Here is a 20162-nt window from a genome sequence, read left to right as displayed (position 1 = left end):
AATGAGTGTAGGTACAACATTTGAATACAATCTGTATTTCACTTTTAAGTAGTTATATTTCAACTCAGGTACTTGAAATTTAAAATCACATCCTTCAATAACTATAATATGACAAAATCATTTTTTTCATGGTGATCACGAGATACATCATGACCATAATTAGTTATGAGAACTGGGCACCAACTTCTTAGACCTATATAATTATCAGCCATATACACAATCAGAGATTCATCTTCAAATGGATTAATACCATGACATTTTCCTCCATTATTTCTAAACATACATCCTGTCACTGCCAGGTATTTGTGGTGCTAGAGGAGACTGGTGAGGGGCGACATGGGAGGGCACTGGCACATATCCTCAGCCCAGGGAAGGGCTGAGACAACCCCACTCTGCTCCAGAACCTGCCTCACCCCATCCTAGTTTTGCCCCACCCTGCCTCTTCCCCCAATCAGTATGGACTGGGAAGACTAGAAGGACTTGGGGTTTGCAACAGACATCTACCTCCACACCCCACTCACCAGCAGAGGTCAGGGAGGCAAAGAAATGTGGCCCCTTCTTGCTCTGTTCTCTCAGCCACCTCGCTTTACTTCCTGCTGGTCATTGTGGGGGCGGTTCTGCCCCTCCCCTGAGCAACATAACAGAAAAGCAGAATGACCTGGGACTGCACTGCTCTGTTTCCCCCTGCTGCTGCCAGTTGGAGTGGGGGGACAGCGGATCCTTGCTGTCAATACCAAGCTTCCCCTTAGTTCCCCCAATGCCCACAAGCACTGGCCCAGCTAGCTGCTGACCAGTCCCTAGCCCTTGCTGCCCACTGTATTTGTTGAGGCATGTGCCCCCTGCACCCGCCCTTACACATTGCCCCTGTGTGGTACATTCATACCAATGCCACGTTTTTCTAAGCAGACTACCAGTTCTAACATCCTCCAACCTGGGCCTCTTTTATTACCTATACCCAATGATCCATCACTGTCTGAGTAGCATTAACACTCAAAACTACAAAAGGAGAAATCCACAGTATTTCTGCTTCTGACATTAGTAAAAGAAATACAGTAATCTCATCAGGTCTTCTATCATAGCCAATATTTACAAGTTTACATCATAGTAAATTCCTCTTACTATGGATGGAATTTTTCCAACTAATGCTCCTAATTTCAAATGTGAATATCCCACACTTACCATCTCAAATCACATCCTTTGCAACTTCAGTAATTCACATCTATATTTGCATGCATGCCAGGGCTAAGGAGTGCACCAAAAGTTTGCAAGACATGAAGATGGTCTTTTTTTTGGGATTGCTCCCATTCTTTAATATCTGTGCCACCTCATCCTGCATGGAGCACATTTGATCTAAAGGTACCCTCAGGGACATTGCTGAATCCTTTAGTGTTGCCCCACTGAATTACTTTTATTTACAACCATTTCCACCTTTATGCTATTTAAAACACCTATCTCTGTGTCAAATTCAGCCAATATGTACCTTTTTATTCATTCCTTGCATGGTCTGGAGACATCTTGTAGATTAATCCAGTTTTTCAGCCTCATAGACAAACATTTCAAACATGAGAAACGTAGACAAAATGACATTCTGTTGTAAAGATATTTGCAACAGTTTGAACCTCTCTCATCCAGCACCCTTGGGATCTGACTGGTGCCAGATGAGAGAATTTGCTGGACCATGGGAGATCAATATTATCTAGTACATTACCAACACTTCCCCTGCTTACTCAGCTCTTAGAAGACATTTAGGGGTAAATTACAACAAAATAGCAGCACAGAATGCTGAGAGCCAGGACTAGGGGCTGTAAATAAACTTTATGGGATCACGGGAAACTTGGCCACCCCCATGGTAAGTGGTCTTCCAGCTAACTACACTCATGCTGGATTACAGATGTTGCCAGATAAGAGAGTTCTGGATTAGAGAGTTTCAGCCTATACAGTGAGGCCCAGCCTTTTTCAGGGTATAGGATGTATTAATCACTAAGGCCGTGTCTATATTGGTACAAAACTTTGAAATGGCCATGCAAATGGCCAAATCGAAGATTACTAATGAGGCACTTAAATGGATATTCAGCACCTCATTAGCATGCCGCCAGCCACGGCTCTTCAAAATTGCTGCTTTTCGCTCCCACACGGCTCGTACAGACAAGAGTCCTTTTCAAAAGGACCCCGCCAACTTTGAAATCCCCTTATTCCTATAAACTGATAGAAATAAGGAAATTTCCAAGTTGGCAGGGTCCTTTTAAAAAGGATGCCTCTCTGGAAGAACCGTGCAGGAGCAAAACATGGCAATTTTGAAAAGCCATGGCCAGCAGCATGCTAATGAGGTGCTGAGTATGCATTTCAGCTCCTCATTAATAATCTTTGATTTGGCCATTTGCTTGGCCATTTCAAAGGTTTGTGCCAGTGTAGACGTAGCCTAATTGTTTATTTTCATTGATTTGAACCACATATGTTCAGAGCAAATTAATTATAGGTGGTTCCAGAAACCATGTTTCTATACCTTTTACTCTATGGAGTCTTGTAAGGAGCCAGTTTCCTGTAATATTGGACTGCAAATTAATAAGCATTTTACCAAGGCACTATTTAACTTTATTATCCAATCACCCTTTATCGCTATTATAAATTTCCTGATGACCTGAGGCCTCCAAAGTATAGAGCAAAATGACCTCCCATTTCCATACTGATGTCACTGTCTGTAATTTTACCTCCCCAGATCTTCTTAACTAATGTTTGAGAATAAAAGGGAGTATTTGAGGATAGAATGAATTGTCCTTTGCCCCAGAGCTGTGTTTTCAAGGATGCCTGTCCATAAATGAATGCACTGGCTTTTGCAGGGACCAGGGCTCCTGTTGCGGGGGTTGTGCAGGGGAGAAGAAAGGGGACAGCTGCCCCAAGGCGCAGCAATATACCTTTCACCAGGGACTCAGCAAGAATCTCAATTATCTTACTCATTACAAGGACAATTTCACCACCTTCCCAGAGGGTTTCTTTCCTTTTTCTCCTTTTTTTCCTCTCAGTCCCCCTCCTTCCTCTTCCCCCCACTCCTTACTTTTTATATTTTGCAGAGTTCTCAGTTCTTTCTCAATTCTGCTCCAGAATCTGAAAAAGTGGGTCTTTTTCCATGAAAGCTGATTACCTAATTAAAAAAAAAGAGTTAGTCTTTAAGGTGCTAGAGAAAGATGTACACCACGTATTATAGTGGACATATGTAGGACCCTGGGATCTCAAAAGGTGTGTTGGGGAGACATTGATCATTTTGGGAGTTGAAGATATGGCTATGGGTTTTGAATCTGTTGTTTTGACAGGGTCTGATGCTCTTTAGAGTTGTTTAGACAGGGTCTGTTGTTTTGATAGGGTCTGCTGCTGTTTAGAGTTGTTGTGTTTTGTCTATGGGAAACTTGCTTTTTCTGATGAGATGGGCGATGTTCTGGTGTTGTTTGAAGGACAGAAGAAAGGGTTTGGGAAAAAATTTGCTCAGGATGGGTCCTCATCAAATCTCACACTGGTTGTATGGCCCATTACAGTAACTTTGTGACACTCTGCTGCATAGAACCCTCCATTATCTTGTAACTGCAGAGGTGTTAACTTCCCACTTGATTTAAAGTGTTTTCTGAGACTGTCTGTGAGCCCTGATTAACAGTTTGTCCCAACTTCTATTTAGCTTGAACATTCTAGTTTGCTTCTCCAGACCTGATGAAGAGTGTGTAAAACTCAAAAGCTTTCCCTTTCTACTAAAATAGTCAAGTAAAATATATTATGTCATCCGCCTTGTATCTCTCATGTCCATGGGCTAATGCAGATAAAACAACACTGTAAACAAACATGTTGGCTGTGTCTACCTGTGCAAATCCCTCCATAAGCAGCATGTAAAGAGCTGTCCAGAAGATGCTAATGAAGCGCAGATGTGAATTTCCCTTGCCTCAAAATTTTGAGGAAGAAGGGGCTTAGGGCACGAATGTTTCCTTCTGGAGATCCCCACAGGCCACACAGCTGCATGTGTATTCTGGAGTCTGGAAGAGCTTCTTCCAGACTCCAAACCACATACCCATATCCTAATGAGGCATGAGAAATTTACGTCCACACCTCATTAGCATCTTCCAGACGGCTCATTACCGTGCCACTTACAGAACAAGTGGCATATGTAGACACAGGCATTATGTATAAAGTTAGTTATAGATATTCTACAAAGTGGATGTAGGAATACATTTCTGGAATACAGATTTTGTGGATTCTTTAAATGATTTAATGATAGAATGAATGACATAATAGTCTTTCCCAGGTCTCATTTTTATGATTTTATTAAGCTAATAATGGTGTAATCATACTACTTCTAAAAAAATGTAGACTTCTCAGGAAATGAAAAATAATATTGAGATTTTTTATCTGAGAAAATATCCTTACTATATTTTCCATTAACACTTTATCATAGCACCCTGTGACCTGGCAGCCATCCAAAGATGGAGACCGTCTAATTGGACGGATTTTGTTAAATAAACGGCTAAAAGATGGAAGCGTGCCTAGGGATTCAGGAGCAGTTCTTGGATTGAAGGTTAGTAATGGACAATTTTGAAAATATTTATTACTTTGTTAGCTAAATATTATGTAATCACTTTTAAAGGTCAGTAAACTAGGTAATATGCAAGAAAAATATTATTTTAAATGTTGCCCTTAAACTCAGAAATTCAGTACACTCATCCCTCGTTTAACGAGTACTTGACTTAGGAGTACTCGCTAAAACGAGGGAGACACATACCTACCAATGTTCACCAGACAAGTGAACTTCCCCCGCTAATACGAGCCAGCTGCAGGCGGGGGCTGGGAGAGCAGCAGCCCCGCAGCTGGCTCAGCTCTAGCCGCAACATCCCTGGCCAGGGCGCAGGAAGACCCTCAGCCCCACAGCTGGAGCTGAGCCGGCCGTGGGATCCCTGGCCAGGGTGCAGGGAAATCCTCAGCTCCCCAGCCCACCGCTCTCCGCACAACCCCCCCGCCAGCCCACTCCCAATACCCACTCCATCCTCTTCAGTTCCAAACCCCCTGGCCTCCCTCCACACCTCCCAGGTACATCTGGTGCAGCCAGGAGAAACAAGCTGCTACCTCCTTCACCTGAGCTGCCTACAGGTTTTAACCCACTCTCCCTCCTGCTCATGTCTCCAAACTGTCCCCAGCCTTTAACCCCCTCCCAACCCCAGGTTCACTTAGTTTTCAAAAGCAGCACCACCTGCTGCCCCTCCAAGCACTTGGCACCAATCAGAGTCTTTTACAAGTATTTTAATAGGAATTTAGTGTCCCTCTTAGGAGTTTTTGCCTCTGAGCAAAAAGTTAGGAGCCAAATGTGCTCGTATAGCGAGGGATGAGTGTATAATGACATTTTATCGTTAATTATCAAAATGATTACTTTTCAAAGTTTTGCATTGCATGTATGGACTTTTCTGTTTTAAATAAATCAAGTTGTAATTTAATTTGTATTTATTTACTGTATATGATTGTTGAGAAGTAACTTTTTAGTTTGACTGTAGTTTGATGTCTAGTACATATATCAGCTTGTAACTTACAAATCTGTATCTCATGTTTTATTTCATTTCATACGTATCTTGTGGACTTAGGGTCAAAATCATTATGGCTGTGTCTAGACTAGCTCCGAAATTGGAAGGGGGCGTGGTAATTAGGGTGTTGGGAGATTACTAATGAAGTGCTGCAGTATATATGCAGGACTTCATTAGTCAAAATCTGCCCTGCTGCAACTTCCAAGTGTGAAACTTCGAAGTGCCAGCTTGTGGGTAGCTGCAGGTCAGCTGTGGGTAAGGGAGAAGCAGTGGATGTGGTATACCTAGACTTTAGTAAAGCATTTGATACGGTCTCACATAATATTCTTATTGACAAACTAGGCAAGTCCAACTTAAATGGGGCTGCAATAAGGTGGGTGCATAACTGGCTGGCTAATCGTACCCAGAGAGTAGTTGTTAATGGTGCTCAATCCTGCTGGAAAAGCATAAGAAGTGGGGTTCCTCAGGGGTCTGTTTTGGGACCAGTTCTGTTCAATATCTTCATTAATGATTTGGATATTGGCATAGAAAGTACGCTTATTAAGTTTGCAGATGATACCAAGCTGTGAGGGGTTGCAACTACCTTGGAGGATAGGGTCATAATTCAGAATGATCTAGATAAATTGGTGAAATGGTCTGAAGTAAACAGGATGAAGTTTAATGAAGATAAATGTAAGGTGTTGCACTCAGGAAGGAATAATCTGTTTCACACATACAGAATGGGAAAAGACTGTCTAGGAAGGAGTACAGCAGAAAGGGATCTAGGAGTTCTAGTAGATCACAAGTTAAATATGAGTCAACAGTGTGATGCTGTTGCAAAAAAAGCAAACATGATTCTGGGATGCATTAGCAGGTGTGTTGTGAACAAGACACGAGAAATCATTCTTCCGCTCTACTCTGCGCTGGTTAGGCCTCAGCTGGAACATTGTGTCCAGTTCTGGGCACCCCAATTCAAAAAAGATGTGGAGAAATTAGAGAAGGTGCAGAGAAGAGCAACTAGAATGATAAAAGGTCTGGAGAACATGACTTATGAAGAAAGGCTGAAAGAATTGGGCTTGTTTAGCTTGGAAAAGAGAAGATTGAGGGGGGACATGATAGCGGTTTTCAGATATCTTAAAGGGTGTCGTAAGGAGGAGGGAGAAAACTTGTACTTCTTGGCCTCTGAGGAGAGAACAAGAGGCAATGGACTTAAGCTGCCGCAAGGGAAGTTTAGGTTGGACATTAGGAAAAAGTTCCTAACTGTCAGGGTGGTCAAGTACTGGAATAAGTTGCCAAGGGAGGTTGTGGAATCTCCCTCGCTGGAGATATTTAAGAACAGATTAGATAGATGTCTATCAGGGAAGGTGTAGATAGTGGTCGGTCCTGCCGTCGGGGCAGGGGACTGGACTCGATGGCCTCTCGAGGCCCCTTCTGGTCCTAGTGTTCTATGATTCTATGATTCTACTCCTCAAAATCTCACAACACCCTAATTACCATGCCCCCTTCGAAGTTCGTGGCTAGTCTAGACACAGCCTATCTCTAACAGAGTTCAGTAATAGGGCAAGAAAAAGCACAAATGAAATTATGTAGAAAATACCATAATAACTGTAAATGTGGTTTGCACTTCTTTATTGCAAATTTTCAGCAAGTTTAGTTATTCCAATAGTCTTCTTTTAACATTGTGCTGGCTTAAGTTCAGTGCATAGCTTAGTCCCACAGTGTCCAATACATTTGCTATTCCCCACGTGTCAAGTAGGATACTGCTTTGTGGTGCGTGCATGTGTACCTAATTGATAAGAAATAATAATTCTTCAAATTGGTCACGTGTGCTCCAGATGATTAGCACAGGCACAATGTGGTGAGCAGCCTGCCAGCCAGTGGGAATCCCCTGCAGGTATTGGTGCCGCCCATGCTGGAAAGGAGCACTGTAGGGCATGGCATGGATGGGGGTTTAGTATCATGCCCTCTAATGCCTAGACAGTTCCTTTGTGCGCCACTTGCAGGGAACAGCTGGAGCTGTGCCACTCCCTGATGCACCAGGGGCGTGGTTGTTACGAGCTACATGGGGTTCAAAGCCTTTTTGTAGTTATCCTTTCTTTTCTGCAACTAGTTGTGTACTTGGGTCTATGAGTATTACATCATCACACAGTCTTGTGCAAATTCAAAGGCCAGAAGGTATTTATTTTTCTAAGATTATTTAATAAAGTTTTGTATGATATAATGTGGCAAATATGGAAAGATGACAGCCACAAGTGTCATGCTGTCAACAACTATGTTTCAATACTTTGCATTCTGTTATATTGATATACTTCTTGTTTTGTGGACTATGCAAGCAGTTTGAGCTCAAAAATTGATATTGATTTAACCACAGAAAATGGTTCTGAAAAAATTGCTTCAAACAATTTTGCCTGTCATGGGTGTTAAGTTAATCAGGTTGTTTCTTTAAGCTGCAGATTAACCTTAAAATAGATCTGATATTACAATTTTATTGCTGCATAAAGCATACTAAGAAATCTAAGATATAGAATTAGAAGATTATACTGTATAATGCATTCTCTTTTGATTCCTAGAGGTACATTGTAAAGTCAATATACCTTCTTTCCATATACAGTAGATCCCCGACTTACTTAACATGTGTGTGGACTCTCTGCTGGCTACTTCGAAGTAGTGCTTAACTTCAAAGTTAACTTTGAAGTTAGTTCCTAGCGTAGACGCACCCAGATAGAATTATAAGCACAAATTCTATTGTTATGCAGTTAAAATTTCATGTCACTTTGAAATAGATTGTACAAACATTTTCATATAGATTCTTCATCAAGCTGCTATCTCTTAGAGCCAAAGAAAACTAAACAAAAAAAAAGTTTCAACAGTACAGAATATTATTTTTTTTTTCTAACTGAGGCACTAAAAGACTGGTGAGTGTCTTTTTGTAAAACCACATGAGGTAAAAACATTCATTTTCTTATTAAGTATATTTTTGCTGAGACTAGTATAAAGTTTCATAAAAATATTAAATTTTGGAGATTTATTTACTTTTGTAATAGTCAACATTTAGAAGAGAACTATAATGTGAAGTACACCTTATAATATTAATCCTGTTTGTAACTAAATTATTTCAAAAGAAAATCAGATCTTCAGTGAATAGCAATGAATTTTGTGTCTTTCAGCTACAAATTAAGAAGTCTAGTCTCTTTGAATATGTTTCTAAAACCCTGTAATACCAATCTGAGCTGTTTCCATGCAGTTAGAATAACACACTCTAAGATCCCCTTCACTAAAAATTACAGTTGTCATGGTAGATTTTTTAATTAATGTAAACAGTTTAACCACTGGTTCTATAAATATTTGGGAATTTTTTTTAGCTCTTTACAGTGATGCACAATTATCTGCTTATTCTATTTACATGAAGCATAGAGTTTATAATTTTAAAATTATATTACAGGTTGAACCTCTCTAATCTGGATCACTCTCATTCAGCAACATCTGTAATCCAACATGATTTTAGTTAGCCAGACAACCACTTACCATGGGTGTGGCCAGGTTTCCTGTGGTCCCATAAAGTTTGTTTATAGCTACCAGGCCTGGCTCTCAGTGTTCTGTGCTGTTATTTAGCTGTAATTTACCCCTAATTGTTTTCTAAGAGCCCAGTAAGCAGTGGAAGTGTTGGTAATGTGCTAGACAATATTGATGTCCTGGGGTCAGGCAAATTCTCTTGTTCAACACTGGTCAGGTCCTGAGGGTGCCGAATGAGAGAGGTTCAACCTGTATTTACATTGTATTATTTTTAAACCAATTAAATATCTAGAGTAGATGCCAACTGAGCCAGTCATGATCAGTATTCTCTGGGACTGTTTTTTTTTTATGTATATCAGTATCTACCTCACCTAGGCTACATTTTTAAAATATAAATCAATGATTTCTTTTGTTTACATTGCCATGAAATCTCAATCATTAAAAATAATTATGTTTGTGTGACAACTCTTCTCTTCCAAACAGGTCGTAGGAGGAAAGATGACTGAAACCGGTCGGTTATGTGCATTTATTACCAAAGTGAAAAAAGGAAGTTTAGCTGATACAGTGGGGCATCTTAGACCAGGTATGTGCTTACTTTAGAAATTAGCTTCTGTACAGGGTAAAATAAGCAAGAAAATATGGTTCTTAACAATTAAGTTTGATGTAATCATGTGCACTTAGTTTGATGAACTACAGCACTGCAGCTAATAAATATGAAAGTTCAAACCAAGCCCTCCATTCAGTGGCTAGATTATCCATGCCTATTCTGCAGGCTCTTTCATCTATCACATTTTTTCAAAAAATAATAACATTTTTAAAAAATACCCACAAGAACAATGCCATATCTGATCCGGAACTGTGTTATTTTGTACTAGGCAATAGTTGGCTTAGTTGTAATGTTAATATTTTGCTGATATTTATTCAAACAAAGAAAACATATGGGAAGCTTTCAGCCCTCCAGACTTCTCATATATTTAAGGCACTAAACTTGTTCTCCAGCACAGATTGCAAATTTAGCAACCTTGTATTAGAGGAGGAAGGTTTTCACACTACCAGTGCAGTTCACAGGACTAGCTTTTTTTTTTTCCTATGAAGGTAATTATTACTGTAATTGCAGGTGATGAAGTGTTAGAATGGAATGGAAGGCTATTGCAAGGAGCCACATTTGAGGAAGTGTATAACATCATTTTAGAATCCAAGCCTGAGCCACAAGTGGAGCTTGTTGTTTCAAGGCCAATTGGGTGAGTTGTTGTCTTAAGTTTCTTTTGGACTAAAATAAAGTACATTTTACTTTAGACTTAACATATATTGTATAGATTTTATAGACTATAAAATGGTATCCAACATTATATAATCAAAAAGCATGAAAGTAAGGCTGAATTGTCCCTCTTAGGGACAGGTTCACATTGGTGGTGGCAGAGAGAGCTCCAGGAGCCATTTTGGATCTTCCTGATCCACAGGCTGGTCACAGCTGGTACCTCATCTCTTGAGAGTGTCGAGAATATGTTCTGTTCATTGGATGGCAAATTCCTGGCCAGGCCAGTACAGGCACTACAGTTATTTTTGTCTCCTTCGTAGGGGAAACAACTTGTTCCTTGTCTGTGCACCACAATTTTGTATCCGCTCATGGATCCATCAAAGTTCAATTCATAATGAATCCACACCCGTTTCCTGATGTGCTGCAATGTAGAGGGGCACAATGCTAATGTATTACATGCAGAGGATGGTTTCACATAGTGAAATCAGATTTTCTTCTTGCTGTGAATAGACATCTAATAAATGATTGGTTATCATCAAGAATGTGATATTCCTTAGTGAAGCATTAGTACAAATCACTACATAATTAACACTAATGCCATATCTAAACTGTTCTCCCACATCCTATTTAGTGTCTTGCATTATCCAGTTCCCCTTACTTTCAAGACTTATTTCCTAATGTTTAGCCTAAACATTTTGTTTCCTAGCTTCAAGCCATTTCTCTTTGTTTTGTTGTCTTTAGAGGCTGTGAAAAACTCTCTTCCTTCAAGTGTACAATTCTTTGAGTGTATTTGTAAAACAATGGCAACATTACCCTTTTCCTAGACACCATATACTTAGCTCCCTCATTTTCTCCTTATATTGTGTCCTCTCCTGTGTGTATATCATTTTTGTTGTCCTTTATATTTTCTCTGTTATGTTTGTTTTTTCTTAGCTTGTGGATCCCAGTAGAATATAAATCATTATGCATGGCTGTGAAAAGGGGCATTATTAGCACTCTAATTTATTTCCTCTCCCTAGATGTATGGCTTTGCATAATTAGTATTAAATCTGTGAAGTTGCATATAGCCCTGTGTGTCTGATCATATCTCTTTGGTTTTGAATTTTTAATTACAAAATTTCTCTAGCTTCACACTGCAGATTAGTGATCTTTGAATATCAGGGGATGGATACCCAAAATTCCAAAAGAAAAATGTAATTTGGTTTGATATTTCAGTTGGGATATTTTCATGTGGGTTCCGTTTCATGTTATAGCATTTGCATAGGTTTAATTTTGAGCATATTTTGTGCTAAAATTTAATTTAATAATGAGAAAAGATTTTTGCATCTGTCTTGTCCATCAGGTAGGAGAATGTGTCCTCCAACAGGCCAATGTGCAGGAATTTCTATGGGGGCGTTGAAATTGCTATTCCTGTCCGAAGATGGAAATAGTGCCCTACTTCGACATTCAGAGTCGAAGTAGGGCATGTGTAGATGATCTGCATCCCGCTATGTCGAAATATCGGGGTCCTCCATGGCGGCCATCAGCTGAGGGGTTGAGAGACGCTCTGTCCAGCCCCTGCAGGGCTCTATGGTCACCACGTGCAGCAGCCCTTAGCCCAGGGCTTCTTGCTACTGCTGCTGCTGCAGTTGGGAGCCATGCTACATGCACGGGGTCTGCAAGCGGTTGTCGGCTCTGTGGATCTCGTGCTGTGCAGGCTGAGGGTCTGGGAGGGGCCCTTTAAGGGAGCGGCTTGGGGCTTTGCTGGCCCCTTATTTCGACAGGGAGTGCTTGTGTGTGTGGACGCTCCACATTTCCTTCCAGGGCGGCTCCTTTCGACATTCTCCATTGCTACTTGGATGTTGAACATCAACGGCCCCAGCCCTGGAGGACGTGTTGATGATATGTGTCGAAGTAGCCTATTTCGATGTCCTTACGTCGAAATAGGCTACTTCGACACAGTGTGATAGTGTAGACATAGCCTAAGAGCGCATAAGAGAGGTTAGTGAAAAATATAAGTGGAAACAGTAATTGGTAAAAATGATTTTGTTGTAATTTACTGAAAATATATATAGTAATAAAGATTTTATAGAAATTAACTTCTGAGCTCTTGCTGTAATATTGTAAGTGAAAAACATAATTCTAAAATATTTATCCCCTTCTCTTTCCTGTCACTAGCCGCCAAGGGCATACTTGGAAATTTGGTCCGTTCCCTGTTCCTGGGCCACTTCTCTAGGCTGGGAGCTGGCCAATGAACTACAGCACCCATGGTGCCTTGGGTTCCTCCATCATGCCCTGCAGGTTCCACCCTGCATAGTGCAGCAGGGAGGAAGGGAGAGATACCAGACACGGGGCAGGGGTGTTTGCATCCTTTGCTCCCCTCCTCCCCTGATACAGACCCTGTACATATATGTTATATTGCAAAAGGCAAGGATCAGATCTATTTGTTTTGTAAAACGCCTAAGACTCTGTAGTTCATAGTGGTAGCCTGAAGAAGCTAAAATAGAATCCTAATCCATATCTAAACTCATTCATTTGAGTTTTTATTTGTGTTCTCTCCCTTCATTGTGTGTCCTTTTTCTCCTCTCTCCCAGTGTTGCATCTCTTATCTGCTGTTCTTTCCCCCTCTGCATGATGGCGTCTTGTCGATTCTGAAACCATGCATGTTGTCCTTTTCACTTCTCCCTTTCTTTTTGCTGCCCCCAAGAAAAAGAAAGCAGTGGCAGATGGATGACAAGTTTAAGGCTCCATTATTGACCCCTCCAATAGTTCAACTGTAACTTCTTCTCAACTTCTTTAATTCGCAGTATACTGCTAACATCTCAGATATCCTATAACACTTGTAACCCCTTTTCCCTTATTATCCCCACCACAGGTATACCCCTGCAGACATCATCTATTTCCCTCAACAACTTTCACTCTTTCACCAAACCCAGAAATACACAAGCAGCCACCCTCCTAACTTGTTTACCAAAACACTCTCTAACACACACCTATTCTAGTCACAGCCGTGCAGCTCCATGTTCTAAGCCCACACAGCTGGGGGTCAAATGGGTCGGAAATCAGTGACTCTCATCAGAAGGGAATGTCATGTGTGTGGCCGTGTAAAACTTAAAAACCATAAGTTTTGAGGGGCTGAATTTTTCATATTTATCTTTGGAGTCAGGAAGACATTACTTCATCTGTTCACACTGGTTCATGTTTTCCAGGCTTGCTTCACAAGAGCATGTGTTAAAAATGCATTTTTGAAGACTGGGTACATTGTGTACCACAAATCAGCTCCAGGGAGCAAAAAGATTTACACTGTAAAATTTATGAATGTGGAATACGTGAAAGCCTGATTATATTTTTACACAATACAGTAAACCCTTGAGATATGTTAGAAGAGAAACAGCTCCTGTCAGGGGCAGCAGCCTGACTCTTGCTGCCACTGACAGCAGTGGTTTCCTGCTACTGTCAGGGGCTGCAGCCAATGCTGTCAAGGGCAGCAGCTGCGAGTCAGGATGCCCCCCCCCCCGCCCCCACAACAGGAAACCGCTGCTGTCGGGGGCATCAGCCATGAGTCAGGCTCCCATCCCTGACAGGAGCAGTTTCCTGGTCTCCAGAGTGGTGGGGAGCTGAGAACCAGGCAGTAGCCTGGCTCCTGGCTCCCCTCTGGTTGCAGAGCTGGGAAACTGAGCAGGACAGCAGCCTTGGTTAGTTTCCTGGCTCCGAGGAGCAGAGGGGAGCTGGGAGCCAGGCTGCCTTAGTTCCTGTCTCCTCTCTGCTGGCTGGAGCCAGGAAACTGAACAAGGCTGCTGCCCTGCTCATTTTCCCCTCTCTGCAAGCGGAGGGGAGCCGGGAGCCAGGCTGCTGCCTGAACCCAGCTCCCCCTCACTTGCAGGACCTGGGAAATTGACCAGCTGGTCAATTTCATGGGCCCAGCAAGAAGCAGGAAGATGGGAACCAGGCTGCTGTCTCCCCTAGACTTGCACAAAAAATCAAGTTACGTGTGAGTTGCAGAAACGCAGCCCCCGCGTAACTCGTGGGGTTACTGTACTTGTAATATGTACCTTACATGCATTTACTCGTTAATAAGATAGATTTCAACAATTCCTTTCATGCAATTTATTGTTCCAGCTGCATCTCTTTTGATGCATTCGGTTTATTGCACATTGCAGCATCACAGAACTTCCAAATGCACCTGTATTATGAAGTAAATGTATCTTTCTGATTATATGCAATACTTTGAGAAGACTTGGCTACATCTGCACATTTTTTACTAGATTAAATGTTTGATAATTATACTGCCTATAAGATACCAGATGTTTCCAGACTTTAACGCTTCCATTTCCCTTTTACATATACAATCTCTCTCATTTACATTCCCCTTTTGAATGAGGAATGTAGGGTTGACGCAGCCTAATAGTTATTTTTAATGTTGTTTTTAGCCAAACTCATGGCTGACACTCTTAATTTTACCCTGTTTTGTCCAAATGCCTATGCAGTGCTTTTGAAAGTATTCTTACCAGCGTATACTTTGGTATGGCTATGGTCTGAAGAAGAGGGTCTGTCCCACGAATGTTCACCTAATAAATTATTTTGTTAGTCTTTAAAGTGCTACTTGACTGCTTTTTTGTTTTGATAGTATATAGACTAGCACGGCTTTCTCTCTGTTACCAGCATATAATGTAAGTTATACATAAACATCTTTGGGAAACCAAACAAGTGTGCTGTAGACATAAGGAGGTACTTAATCATTGGAGCCAAGGTGTCATAGTTTGTACATGGGGCTGCATCTGACACAACATTTTGTCTCATATAGTAGTAGGTACATGAAACAATATTAAGTAGTTATATCTGCCTCATTAGCTTGAAGATCCAAAGAAGATTCAAATTTGGAGATTCAAGTCAAATCCTCACCATTACTTGAGTGTAAATTTATTTGTGATCTGTGTGCTTTTTATAACCTGCATTCACATCCAGGTTGATTTCCAATAGTTACACATATTGGAGGATAAATAGTTTGGTTATTCCTGTCTATTTGTTGTATTGTCGAACAAAATTACATACTTTCACAAGTAAAATGTTATTAATGCCATGACCATTGCCAGTAATGAACACACAGAGACAACCAGTGTTAAGGATCCAGCTTGTATAAGGTGTCTTAAAATCTATCGTTACAGTTGTACATTGTGCTTAACTTTGGAATGATTAGGTTTTTTTTCTTTCATTTTATTTACTCAGCCACATTATCTAAGTATAGCTACATTCTCAGATACATTTATTAAACGAACACTATGTAGACCTTTACTTGCCTTTGAAATATATATCTATTTCTACATCTACATAGATATAATGGAGCATAAATATTCCCTGTGGCTGAGCATAGCTAGGAGATATAGGTTTTTGTTTTTTCAAAGTATATTATGTGGTGATTTGAAATGTGTTGTAATAGACTGAAATTTTAATACTATTGTTTGATAAAGGCTTAGACTCTCTCACTTTTCATGTTTACAGGGACATTCCCAGAATACCTGACAGTACACATGCACAGCTGGAGTCCAGTAAGTTTCATGTTCTGAGTAGAAAAAAATTAAATCTCCCCTATGTTAGTGCAGATTGAAATGTCACTTTTTTCAATGTAACTCTTGTCTCTGTGTATGACTGTATCTCATCAACCCATCTATTTGATCTCTTTGTTTAATAATGAAGTGTCCAAAGTCAGGAAATTTAAAGCTAAGGTTGACATTCTGTTATAAACTCATGCTGCTCTTTAATTTAAAGAAAAAAAATAACGTCATCATAATGGTAAAACTGAGCATAAAGGATTGAATGTCAATTCTAATGGTTAATTTTCTGTACTTTGTTGTTTTGCATTTCAGCTATATCCCAATTAAACAAAATAATTTTGCAGAAATTTGTCTTACTTGGGTCCTAGGATACAGATATTTTGAAATCAACACACTCCAGTTTTATTTAGACCATTAAATATAAAGCTGACTAACCCAGTATTTCGGTGGTGGGTGGGTGGGGGACAGGAGTGAATTTGTGCCTTGGTTTATATCTTGTGTGGCAGATTTTAGCTGCTTTCAGCTGGAGTTATTTTTATGGCTTTTTTAATGTGCTGTTATAATAAACAGTGGTAATTAAAGTGGGGGCACACATTTAATGCAGTAATGTGAACAAATTTCTACAATAACTTTTCACTGATGAACTAAGCCTTATAATACAATAAAATGTTTTTGTAAGATGTAAGATTTTAATATCCAGTCTTCTGTCTTGTATACTTGAAAACCTCCTCTTACTCTATTTTTAACATCACAAATGTTATGTTCCACTTTTCAGAAATAATTGCAGCCTCTGGATTAAAATTCCCAAATTTAATAATTTTCATTCTGATATTTTTATAAAATTAAAAAAAAATAATTTAAGCTGCATCTACACAGCCCCTCCCTTTCAGAAGGGTCACGCAAATGAGTAAGATCAGAAATGCAAATGAGGTTTGGATTTAAATATCTTGCACCTCATTTGCATATTCCCATGTGATCTGAAGAAGGGTGCTTTCTAATGGGGGTTTCCTTCCAAAGGAACCCCATCCACATAGCTGCTTTGGCTTCCAGAAATGGGTCTTCTGGAAGCCAGATCCTGCGTGAATAAGCAAATAAGGTGTGAGCTATTTAAATCTGCACCTCATTTGCAGTTCTGATCGTGCTCATTTGCATGCCCCTTCCAAAAGGGAGCTTTAGAGTCTGATTGTATGAGAAGCTGAGCACTTGAGCAATGTGCTGAGTGCCCTTAATTCCTGGTGAAATCAATGGGAATTGAGGATGCTCAACAGTTAAATATAATGCAGTCAGAAGTAGTATTTTCTGTTCATGATAAGTGCTTCACATGACTATTGACAGCATATTTTATTACACTTTGCTCTTCTCCTTGCAAGTTATTTGACATCCTCAACACATTAAAATAAGGGTCCAATTTTCAACATCATATACCAACTTGCTTGTATGTGTGGCTGTAACTGTATTCTTTCATATGTCAAAAATAATGGTTTTGCAGATCTCTGAGAATATAAAGCACAATGTACGTGCTAATTGTCTTATTATTTATACATTATTTTTATTTGTAATTCCAGGTTCTAGTTCATTTGAATCTCAAAAAATGGACCGACCATCTATTTCAGTGACTTCTCCCATGAGTCCTGGCATGTTGAGGGATGTTCCACAGTTCTTGTCTGGACAGCTTTCAGTATGTAAACATTTGTTTAATCCTCTCATACTCTTTTTTAGTATACTGTTTTTTTATGTAAAATACCAGCTAGCTGTAAAATAAAGTTCCTCTTAACCTAATTTTCTTCTTACGTCCTGTGTGTCCCAGTATAAGCAGAGCATAGCTTTTATAATGCAACCTTTTTGTCATCTGTTGAGAATTTATATATATATATCTATCTTCATCAAGTTATTGGAGTGATATTCTGAGATGTGTACACCAAGATTTCCAGATCTGCCTGAATCTTGTCTCCAGCTGTATTTGTGCAATTGAGTGTATACACTTTTTATTGATAATACATACCAATGTATTTGACAATTTTTTTCACTGTATGCATTGATGTTAGTACTTGAGAAATGCACATACAGGTTCTTACGTGTATAAAGTTGCCAATACTTTGCTAATATTCACCGACGGTGCCATTTTGGAAGGGTGGGGGGACCACAGCTGTGCATACTGGATGCTGCTTGCTCTTCTTCCCCTTCCCCTCACTGTCAGGGGGTGAGAGGAAAGTACACAGCTTGCTTGCATTCCTTTAATTTCCTTCTGGTAAGGGGAGGGGGCTGAGGACAAAGTGACCCAAGCTGTGTACTTTTCCTTCACACCCTGATTGTGAAGGGAAAGGGAAGAAGAGCAAACAGCCATCCCCGTACGCACAGCTGGAGCCCCCACACCCTCCCAAAATAACGCCCTTGCTATCCACTGTTCGAAAAATTCGGCCCTCATTCTCAGCAATTTGAAAAGTACTGTTCTCTCCACTAATTGCTCATGGTGCTCACTTTCATTCTCCCCATCTTCACTGTGACCAAAATTCATCCAAAGAATCCACAAATGCATCCTCTGAAATGATGATATTTGGACTAAGCTAAAGGTTTGTGTTTTTTTAACGCTCTTAGTTGATATTTAGAACTCTAGTTTGGGATTTTCAAAAATGCTCACCATTTGCTTAACTCTAAGTAGCTCTAAGTCAGGGTTGAGCTACTGAAGATTTCAGTGGGAGCAGAGCAGTGCTGAACATATTTGAAAAACCCACCTTTTTACTTTTAACAAATGTTTATAGGGAGGCAATCAGCGTGATGTAAAGATACATACAGAATCTAAAGAAAATGTTTATAAATTCTCACAACTGATGGAATGGTTTGTAAAGATGAGGCAGGTGAATATTTTTCTTCAGTGTGGTCAGTTACCTTTTCTGCTACCTTTTATCTATGGATGAGGCATTATTTGTTTTACTTATCAACCCAGCCATCTGTAACTATTTTTCTTTGATTTCCTGTATTGCTCTGCTGTGGAGCTCTTTTGCAAGATTGTGTTATTTGGAAAATGTGATGTAGAGGGCCTAGTAGGTGTGGAGACTGCAAAATTTTTTGCTGTGCTTTAAAATACAGGAAGAAAGGGACACAAACTTGGGCTATTAAAGATACAAAGATTAAAGTTTCTTTATTTAAAAATTAACATATAGAGTAACTTTTTCAAGTACAGCAAAACATAATGGCTGGGTCTAAACAGAATGTCTCTCCCAGCAGCTCCATGTTAATGAGCAGCCTCAAAATTGCAAATGGCTGCTCATTGTCATGGTCCCATGGCTCATTGGGATAACCACACGAGAGCTTGCTCTCGGCAGAGTGGGATACCGGCAGTAAAGAGGCAGCGTGGACGTGCCTCTGCCGGCAAAAAACCCCTCTGTCGCCAGCACCTTAATTCAGGCATAAGGGGCTGGCGACAGAGGGGCTTTTTGCCTGCAGGGGCACGTCCTCACGGCCTCTTTACTGCCAGCACCCCCCATGCCTAGAGCAAGCTCTTGCACGGGTATGCTAATGAGCGATGGAACCATGCTAATGTACAGTCATTTGCAATTTCAAGGCTGCTCATTAGCATGGAGCTGCCAGGGGAGCTGCTCCATGTAGACCCAGCTAATGAAACATAATTTAAAAATTACTTAGCCAATAATATGTAGAAAAAAATATTAGGAGCATGGCTACAACTTCAAAGCAGAGGACAAAACAAAAGTGGCTTCCTGGTTTTCCTCATTCAGGAAACAGCACCCTCTGGAGCTAAGTATAAAATTCGCATAGGTTTATGGTGAGATTTTTCATATGAAGGGAATAATACTGTTTATTATCCCCATTGTTATGATGCAACACTTTGAGATAATGAAAACCCAAGATGCTTATCAGCTAATATTGGGGGGTCTGGAAGATAGTTCTGATTTAGTCACCACAGTTGCAGAATCAACAAATGATAAATAAATGTCAAAAAGATATATTGCCATGGTTGATGTTTACCTATTTTTATTTAATTTTTTCCCAGTCTCTTTTAAATGTCTTTCAATTCTTTTAAATATTTTTTATTGAAAGTGTCTTCCCTTCAGAGAAAACCAAAGAGGATTGGGAGGAATCCAGAGAAATGTTCATCATCTTTGGCCACCTGAGACTTATATGCTATCAATGCATCAAGCAAAAATAAAGTTTTCTTTCACAATATTCTTCACAGAATCTTTCCTGCATCCAATTAATTTTTCCTTCTTTGGGATATATAAACCTTCTGGCTATTTATACATTAGAAGTGTCTGACTACAGAAGTTATTGTTGGAAGATAAGTTCCAACGAAACTTCTATCAACAGATTGCATCTACA

General features: G+C 40.1%; 1 protein-coding gene across 38 annotated transcripts in view; it reads left to right on the top strand.

Annotated features, from left to right (window-relative positions):
* Window positions 1-20162, top strand: part of RIMS2 (regulating synaptic membrane exocytosis 2) — a 724335-nt gene that overhangs the window by 367812 nt on the left and 336361 nt on the right. For all 38 annotated transcript variants that reach the window (XM_074986776.1, XM_074986775.1, XM_074986795.1 and 35 more), the window contains 5 exons: window positions 4433-4552; window positions 9522-9621; window positions 10156-10279; window positions 15775-15821; window positions 17393-17505. In XM_074986776.1, coding sequence (XP_074842877.1) covers window positions 4433-4552; window positions 9522-9621; window positions 10156-10279; window positions 15775-15821; window positions 17393-17505 — 504 coding nt within the window. The remainder of the gene's footprint in view (window positions 1-4432; window positions 4553-9521; window positions 9622-10155; window positions 10280-15774; window positions 15822-17392; window positions 17506-20162) is intronic.

The sequence above is a fragment of the Carettochelys insculpta genome, chromosome 2, assembly GCF_033958435.1.
Source record: "Carettochelys insculpta isolate YL-2023 chromosome 2, ASM3395843v1, whole genome shotgun sequence".
Lineage (NCBI taxonomy): Eukaryota > Metazoa > Chordata > Testudines > Carettochelyidae > Carettochelys > Carettochelys insculpta.
The sequence above is the reverse complement of the archived record's forward strand: the minus strand, read 5'-3'. Positions and strand labels throughout refer to the sequence as shown.